Here is a 9,649-nt window from a genome sequence, read left to right as displayed (position 1 = left end):
CAGTTCCGAAAGTAGTTTTTTATCAAATGTATGACTCGAGGTCATGTTTACGATATGATCAATGGATATCACATTCATATTCTGTTCTCGCTTACAAATAAACGTTACGGTTGTGCCATGAATTTGTGCTTTAAAGGGCTTTAAAAGAAAAAGATGAACTTACTACATTACCACATTTAGAAATGCAGTTGAATAGAAGATAAACAAACGTAGTACATTATCACATTAGAAAACACGATTCAAATTCGCGAACTACATAGTATTGGCATATTCATACTCGCGATATAGGGACATTTTAACGTTCACCCCTGAAAAATCAAAATTCTACACTTGGAAAAAGTAGAGTTCAAATGTGTATCCAGGGGTAAATAACAATGTTGATAAACGCACTATAATACCGTATTATTTAACAAAGCGATTCTTTACTCGTAAAAACGCACCAATATTATGATTTAAGAAAAATGGGACAAAACAGTAGCAAATGCGTTATCGAATGTTTTAAAGTTTTAAAAATTTTGCTATCCTTCATACTTTTAAATATAAATTTTACAAGGTCAAAAACAGAACTTACAGGGGTACATATCAAGGGATATTTGAAGTAATGTCGTAACTAATATGTTAATGTAAATCGAAAGTTAAAAAAGAAATGGTTTTCACTGTTGGCGATTGAATTTAATATTAAAGTCTAATTCAGGTTATGAAATTAAGAAAGGTTATTAACTTTTAGGTTGTTGTTATTACTTTTATAGAATACATACCAACATTTTTGTAGTTTTGTTTTAATCGCTTTTCATTACTACTCCGCTTTTTTCAATTATTGTTCCTGAAAAACATCACAGAGTCTACTCCCATTTTGATCAAACATCATCAATTTGGATTTAAATTCTTCAAACATGTGATATATTTTAACTTCTACAAATAGAAATGTTCGGTGAAAGTTATCCACACAAGAAATACAGGTTTATTGTAGAGCAAAACACTTTTAACAGACCAGAAACACTGTTTGAAAACTGCATCAAGATTTGTCTGTGAAGTTATGGTCAAGTAGCGATGGGCACCGGCCATGAGTTTACTCTCTGATCACCTTAATCGGATTTCGTTCTAAACATTTCAAAACCAGGTAAACATTTTAGTAATTGAGACAGTGTACAAAACCCTTTCTTTTCAAGTACATGTATATATACAACATTTTACCATCTACTGAATTATCCTACAATGCACACATCTGTGTAACATTGGTATCGAAGAAAAACGCCGACAGCTGATTTTCAGATAACACTTTAAAAATGCATAGGCCGCACGTGAAATCGGACAAAATTTTATATACAGATAAAATCAATGATTTACGGTTATTACACATGCCATTGGATGTAATTATTAAGCTTTGTTCCTTCAACGTAAAACAAGTATCCATTACATGTTAAATATACAACGATTTAGCCGCCATAAGTCAAATATACACAAGCTGTTTAAAATACACATTGAGCAAGCAGCTTTTTTTTTTTTATATATTTTTTTTTTTTTTATATATATATATGCATTTGGTTACACACTACAACTCAGCAAAGATTTATCTATTTTTATAATGCAGCATAGGGAATTATAATTCCTGGAAAAACGCGTTGTAGTCTTCTACGTAAACGTCACAGTTTTATCACGAAAACTAATGACATAACAATCGGCATCAACTCACAAATATCGATGACGGAAGGGCTTAATGTGTAAAGGTCTCTGAATCTAATAAGCATTTTAACGAATTTATATTTTTCAAGTTACTGTTCACGATTAAACACGTATTGAGACAACTATAAATGCTTGATGTTGACCAGTTACAGTTCACACAATGCTAAGAGTACATCGTAAAATGTGTTGTTTGAATCATGGCGATATACGAGGATTATTGATTAAACACAGAAAGAGTGTAAAAATGAACACTGACAACGCATTAAAATTTCCAAAGAAGATGGTCTTGTTTTAAATGGAATCTTTACATTTATAATATTGTATAAATATGTACATCAAAGCAGTGGCAAATCAAACAATATGCGTGAATACTCTCTGGTGCTTTGGCACGGCTGGTTATTAGATAAGTCGATAGTTTTATCGGAGATAATATTTTTGCAATTTCGCGGAACAATATTTTGTTCACGAAAATTAAAATCCATTAAAAATTATGAAAATTGAACACGAAATATATACACAATAGCCAGAACGCAAAATGTTTATTTTTGAAAATAATAATTCGAGAAATTTTTGACCCGCGAAAATGAGCCGCTATATGGTATTATTTTTCTAAGAAATTACATCAATTGGCTAGGGGAGAATTGTTAGCATTTCAAAGTTAAACATTACATACAAAGTTCTTACCGCCATAAATAGCAGTAGTGAAAACACATTTAGTGGATACAAAGTATACTAGGCTGAAAAATGTACCTAAAAACATATTACTTAACCAATGCAAAATAAGATATTAGGGATACCATAAGGTATGCATATCACATCTAAGTCAATTTTAACATCTAAATCAATTTTAACATACCTGACAAACAATGCCATTTGATTCGTGAGATGGGGATATATACGTGTGTATTTCTGTGCCTCAGCCCGTCTTACATGTAACGCATTGAGATTGACATTCTTTTCATGTAACGTTTGTTGTCAATTTACAATGTTATTATTTAGACACATGACTGTATACTTGAATGTTAGTTTCGAGATAAGCAGGTATAAACATTTCGCGGTGTCATTTTCGCGATTGGTACATCGTATACTTTTAGTAACACGGTCCATACCTGAACAAATTACTACTCCGTCTTATTCTAACGAATTTGTGTCACTCCTCCCAATGTTCAAATTTTCTTCTTTAAATAATAACCATATTTATTATAGTCATGAAGGGACATTAAAGTATATTTCTGTTGATTCTTTATTTTGTTATATACACAAGGAGTGGTACAAATCATGAGGTATACGGAATAAACAGTACCACTCGCACCTACTGGAAGAATTGTTTTAAGTTTCCGTTCAATTTGAAAATGTGATGACCCAAAGTCATAGTTTGTTGCACTATATCTGATATCATTTCAAATTTAAGCTTGCACACCATGTGTTATACATTTGTCAGATATGTCGTGTATATAAATATCAGATATGAACATAAAATAATTCAAAAAGCATCACTCAAACGTGGATGTTTTTTTCGCTTCACATATGCAAGCGTCATTAATCAAGTTATTTTTATTTTAAACGTTAGTAACCCTTGTTTTAAAGATCGTATCGTCAAATTTGACGGTTTGTGAGCTGTCCATCAAACAGCATATTAATTTTTAGTGTGTATGCTAATATAGTTCCTCGACATCGAATAGGAAAACGTGCGAGCATGAGGCATGAATAGACACGACCTGGTAATCGGTCAATGGTATATATAGCTAAACTTCTAGCGTAAATAGAAGAATAATTCAAAATTGCTATCAACTTGTTAATTGAGCTGAATTACTCAATATATTTTAATATTAGTGAATCTGTTTTCAAGTTATCTTTAACTGTTGAGTCCTATTTCCATTTATGTTTTAAAGCAACAATCTTAGAGATAAAATCACTAGTAATGGTTACAGTGGATTACTTTAAGATTGTTTTAACCAGGCTTCTTAATCATCCTTAACCTTCACAGAAGAAGGTCTTCGATGTTTTAAGCCTTAAAGATAAACTTGAGATTATTGCCAAACCCTCTTCTTGTATGTCTGAGCGTATTTTATTCATATCGTATCGCATTGGAAATGTGCTTAAAATATCTGCCATTCGATGCTTTTGATAAGCGTAGGATCCATGTCAACCGTCCAGAAATACCATCCACAAACTAAACTTTCATGGACACCACAATTACTGTATGTGTGGAAAGAATCGTTGTTGCGATACCAGCTTGTTCGTTCTCCTGATCACGGTAAAATTAGATAGGTGATATCATACCTACAGTATTGTCTCTCCATTATAAGCCACCCCGTCGTCCGAACGCGCCTTATCACTATTGGTTCTTTGCCAGTCGTACTCGGCATTACGAATAACCACGTCGTTCATAGAGGAAGCCTCCGCCAGCTTTTGGAAGTGCTTATATTTTGGTGATTTCCTTCCTGGAAAATTCCTGAGTGTAGCAGCATGACCATTCATATACGTTTCGATGACGGACCCGCTGGACGGTTTTCTCTTCTCTTCCAGTAACGATATTGTACCGTATCCATCTTCTTCCGACTGGCTTATTACTGTATCCTCTCTAAACGGATTATTCACGCACGTGCTCATACTATTTATGTACCTATCACGCTCCTCCTCCTTTGTACCACGTGATCTAACATGTGTATAGAAGAGCGTGAAGTTGTTTGATATTACGGGAATTGTCAGTGCCATCATAAGGACACCACTGACAGCACACGCGGCCCCCACAACGTATCCGACTGGTTGGATGGGGAATAAGTCACCATAACCAACCATAGTCATGGTAATAAGAGCCCACCAGAATCCAATTGGAATGGAGTTGAAAGTATCGCTTGGTTGCACGGCGTCCTTTCGTTCTGCATAGTAAATCATGGATGCAAATACAAGCATGCCGATAAGGAGGAATATAGCCAGCATTAGCAACTCTTGGACACTGGCCTTAAGGGCATACACCATTATCTTCAGAGCTTGGTAGTGTTTCACAAGATGCATGATTCTAAACATTCTAACTATTCTTAACAAGAACATAATTTCAATCACAAGCCGCCCATTTACGTAGCATGAATTTAAATTCTCCGTATTAAAGATGAGCAGTTGCATATACAGGGGAACTAAAGCTAACAAATCAATGATATTCATCATAGAACGAACAAATCGTATTTTCTCTGGAGCAAAACAGAATCTGACTGCCAATTCGATGGTAAAATAGACTGTGCAAATGATGTCAAGTATATTAAGAGCCTCGTTTTGAGTCATTGCCTGTGCACCAGCAGCTTCACATCCGCCAGTTTCATTTACGGAACGAGTGATATTTCTAACGGGCTTTTGCAACATTGGTAAGGATTCTAGGCAGAAGCCGAGGATAGATACAATCACAAACATCAGGGACACGACTCCATATATCTGTAATGAGAACAAGTAGGACTATCAATCATGTTCACAGCTCACTTTCAAAAATAGCTCAGTTTGATTTGATTAATTTGACGTTTTATTAACAGCCGGGGTCATAAATTCTGGAGAAAAATCACAGGTAATAGTTGCATTTAAATCTAATGGCAGTAAAATCACCTTTATGGGAGATTCAGTTTAGTCTTTTAACAAGCCATAGACGACATTGACAAGCTTAACAGCATGTCGATTCCAAATTAAAAGAAGAAATCAATTATACAATGTAATAACGAAATGAAATTTGTGAAATTATTTAACTATTTCAAAAGGTACATTCTATTCTGTATAAACATACCATTGCCACGCGCGATGTCCTTGGGTGTTCCAAGATCATCCATATCTTCATTTGAACGCGTTTCCATCCAATGTAATCGTCTATGTTGATGTGAACTCGTTCTTTCTCCAGACTGCGGTTGAAGGAGTCCAGAATTGCCTTGTTCTCAATGTAAGAACGGTAATGTCGCCAGCAACACGACTTTATACAATACTGGTTCACATGCCAGTAGTCCAACTCTCGCTTTACCACGGCACCACATACTTCTAATGGCACATGTAGTTCCCCTGTAAAGACAAATATATTCCAGCATACAAAGTAGCACTATCAAACCAAAAATAGATTCCTGGAAATCCCCTTTTGGGCACAAGATTTCATAGAGAGGTGAATGTTTCGGAGCCTGCTGATTGGGTATCCAGGGTGCATCAGTTTCAAATGTTTAATGTGTGGGTTGGGCAATACATGTAGATGTAAAATATATAAAGAAATTTTAAAATTCTGTCAAGTGTGTGTCTGACAGGGGGAGGTAATCAATATTAGAATTTCATGAATATTTTGGTCAATTTTTGGTGCGGAATTCAACATAAGATGGCACCCCCCACATAAAAGTTTAGCAAGATGGTAGATCTTTATTTCTTTTTATTCACAGGTATGCGAGATGCCATTCTTCAAAATTAGTGACAGGTGACCAGACTTGAAAACTCCATTTAACCTTGACAGCGGCAAACGTTAATATATCGTATATAGCGAAATCATTTGGTTCTGCGGTCTCTATAATATTCCAGCATACAAAGTAGCACTATAAGCTTAACATCACTAAGCTGGTGTAAGGGAGATCACTCTCACATAGAAGAAATTCTCACGCAAACCTATGTTTAACAAACTGTAGGGTTTCAAATAAAGAAAGTAAAAGGTAAAGAAGTCAAACGCAAAATGTTCTTTTCTGTCATTGTAATCTCTTTTTTAACAAAGCGAAATTTGAATACTTTAAAGGTTACAAAATGAAAATGTATTGATATGTAAACTATTTAATCTATATGTGCATGATAATGTGGAGCGGAAATCATATGTATTTATATATATAATTAAAAGCAAACAATTTCGTAAATCATTCAAACAAGAAGACAAGATAATGTGATGTTCTAGTCTATGTGCACTTACAAATAACCGGCATTATAATGTGGCGTGCTACATATGATGCTCACACATATAGAGAAAAAAGCAGACGACATTAGTGTCTCCATACGACAATAGTGAGTTTGCCTGCTTATAACTAATGTGTTGTCAGCCTATTGTACCAAACAATACACCATTTGTTCCCTTAGGGACTGCAAGGTATAACATAGGACAAGTTTGGTGCAAATAAACTAATTGTAATTTATGATTCGAAACCACAGGTTAATAAACTTAATTTGGTTTGCTCTTGTGAATCAATGGACGGTTTGATTTTTTAAAATGGCGTTCACAGGGAATTATTTCCAATTACAAGTGATTTATATAATAACCTATATTATAAGAAAATATATACTATAAAATTAAAGAAGAAATAACATGTTTTGTTTAACATATTCTATAAAAATGTTAAATTGTAATAAGCATTCAACTGGTATATATTGATCATGAATTTTCAAGTTACAGTTTTGCATATTCTATTTAATATTTCTTTTTGAAAGTCCGACGGTTTGGCACCTGTGAGGCCTTTAAGCCTCGGATAAACTATTTGAACCACCCCATCACATGAGTCGGTTTTATCGATTTAACAAATGGGACAAATTAAACTAAAACTAGATGATGCTCTAAATGTGTAATTCTTATATCATCGCAGACACAGACGACAATTATGTGAGAGTGAATAGATTGTAACAAAAATGTGAACGAAACTAAATTGACGTTTTGCTAATATTTCAGACTGCAGTGGTGTGATGTTCAACTCAGATATAAACGTGAGCAGACGACACCGTGTGTCACTATACTCTACTGATGTGAAACCGAGGGTTCATCCGATTGATCTAGTTCATAAAAGTATACATGGAGGAAATCGTTTGAATTGTTCATTTAAATTTCGTGTTGGAACCGAAAAACTGTACTTCGGTCATAAGCAGACAGCATATTAGATGATGCAACATGCCAGTTCATAATGATTTAATTTCAGATTCACGAGGTATGTGTTTGAACTGTAGTTTACTAAAACATGAAAAAATAACACTTTCTGTTAATATTCCAAGCATACGTGATAATGTCTGCCTCTGTACAAATCCTGAACAAAGAAATGAAAGTATAAATCATTATGAGTTATATCTTATACTGGCTTGATGTATGTGTTTCCACAACCAAAAGACATACATCACTAATGATACAGTTACACAATCTTAAATATTATTATTCACCAAACACTTATAAATAATAATACTAAAATGAAATACTGAAAAATGACCAATTTCCGGCGAGAAAAGACCACATCCGATTTAAAAGTACTCTGGCTTTAACAGGGACTATAGGGTTAACCGTCACCATATTCCTTGTTCACTAAATACTATATACTGACTAAAGAATATCTCAATCTTCACAACATTCCTTACTCACTAAATGCTACATATTTACTATATTATATCTCAACCTTCATGACGTCAACTTTAAGGGTTTTACGTACCATCACGAATATTATCACTTCGTTTTCGGATTCGAGTACCTTCATGAACTTAAGTACTACATACTGACCATAGGATATCTCAAACGCCATCATACCATTCAAAATAACATTTTTAGAATATTATCGTCCAACATGTTGTTGTTTTGGGATCCTCCGGGGTTTATATCAACCTGATATGCTGAATTATTAATCACAAACATATTATTCTAAAGAAAATAACACAAAAAGACAAGGCATTAGATAAGACTTAATTCGAAAGTGTACAAATAATAAACAAGACTACCATGTGAAAAGTGACTTTATCATGCAAAAATCGACAAGAAAGAAAGGATTTGAAATAGCATAATTAATATAACATATTACAATTTCGATAAGGGCACAGCCATTCGGGCACGAAGCACTTCTAAGGTAATACATACATGAAAATATAAAAAAACTCATTCTTCAAATTTCAATCCAACACACTGACAGCTTCAGTTTGCGGCCGCAATTGTTTACCCACTGTAAAAAATCCCATCAGCGTGAATGCGATGCTTTGAAGTCAGCTCATTATATAATAAAGCGGTTCAAACGCTTTTATGATCCGACGAACGTAACCTTCATCAGGCAGAAGCTCAGTGCTATTGCTCTCTATGCCAGCGTTCAAGTGACAGACCATCTTCCAATATAATCAGCTAACCAAGAACGGAATATCTGTTACGGAAATAAAAATTTCTTCCTTTTCTTATGTGGATTTACTTCAAAATTTGGGTTTGGAGGACAAGAATATAGTGTTAATTTATGAATAAAACAATAAATAGAAAATTCAGCTCCGATATTTCCATAAATTGAACTTTTTAACAGTGCATAATTTAATGTTCACTGAAACATTTGGCTGCGCCCTTTAAGGCCTTGCCTTCAGTCATATTTAACAAAATCGATTTGATCAATTGTTATAGAAATACTACTGAGGGGAAATGTGTAATGATTTAACGTGGAATACAAAAGTATAATAATCATAGTTAGATCAAAAAGCAATCATTTGCAAAAACATACAATCTTGAAACATATCTGAGAGAAAATAAGAATTAAAATCTACCTGCTCTATTCAAATTATACACAATTCCTATGACAATGCGTAATAACTGAAACTAAATGTGAAAACGTAGACAATGAGGAATCCAATTCATTATCTATGCTTACGGTATTGTCAGTGATGGTTTAACGAGATAATAAGATAATGTCAACGCGAACATTTCGACTACACGTAAAGTTTTGTTCATGTATGAACTGTGTTACTTAAAGTATACGATGTACCAATCGCGAAAATGACACCGCGACATGTTTATACCTACTACTCACGAAATTAAGAATTCGCGAAAAACATTCACGTATACAATAATGTATCTTAATAATAACACTGGAAATGGAAAACAAACGTTGTAATAAGAGAATGGCAATCCTAATGCGTTACATGTAAGACGGACTGGGACACAGAACACACGGATGTGTGTAATTCCCATCTCACGAATCCTAGTAAATGGCAATGTTTCTCAGATAGAACCGACATTTATGATGTTACACTTCGT

The 9,649-nt window shown here is 34.1% G+C and overlaps 1 protein-coding gene across 1 annotated transcript; it reads right to left on the bottom strand.

The window, feature by feature from the left end:
- Window positions 1–3,205: 3,205 nt before the first annotated feature.
- Window positions 3,206–8,171, bottom strand: LOC138326468 (potassium voltage-gated channel protein Shaw-like). Its single transcript, XM_069272570.1, has 3 exons — window positions 8,082–8,171; window positions 5,453–5,755; window positions 3,206–5,112 (listed from the first exon to the last, which is right to left on the bottom strand). Exons 1-3 carry the CDS (start codon window positions 8,169–8,171, stop codon window positions 3,967–3,969), a joined length of 1,539 nt encoding a protein of 512 aa, XP_069128671.1. The 3' UTR covers window positions 3,206–3,966.
- Window positions 8,172–9,649: the final 1,478 nt, after the last annotated feature.

This window comes from Argopecten irradians, chromosome 6 (assembly GCF_041381155.1).
Source record: "Argopecten irradians isolate NY chromosome 6, Ai_NY, whole genome shotgun sequence".
Classification (NCBI taxonomy): domain Eukaryota; kingdom Metazoa; phylum Mollusca; class Bivalvia; order Pectinida; family Pectinidae; genus Argopecten; species Argopecten irradians.
Note: the sequence above shows the minus strand (reverse complement) of the source record. Positions and strands in the feature narration are given on the sequence as shown.

Excerpts from the sequence above, each read along its gene's own strand:
- LOC138326468 (XM_069272570.1), bottom strand. The coding sequence starts at position 8,171 with ATGGCGTTTGAGATATCCTATGGTCAGTATGTAGTACTTAAGTTCATG. Across the intron at positions 5,756-8,081 it reads AAGTGATAATATTCGTGATG|TGCTACTTTGTATGCTGGAA; the intron begins GTACGTAAAACC and ends TTGGTTTGATAG. Across the intron at positions 5,113-5,452 it reads GGACATCGCGCGTGGCAATG|ATATATGGAGTCGTGTCCCT; the intron begins GTATGTTTATAC and ends TTCTCATTACAG.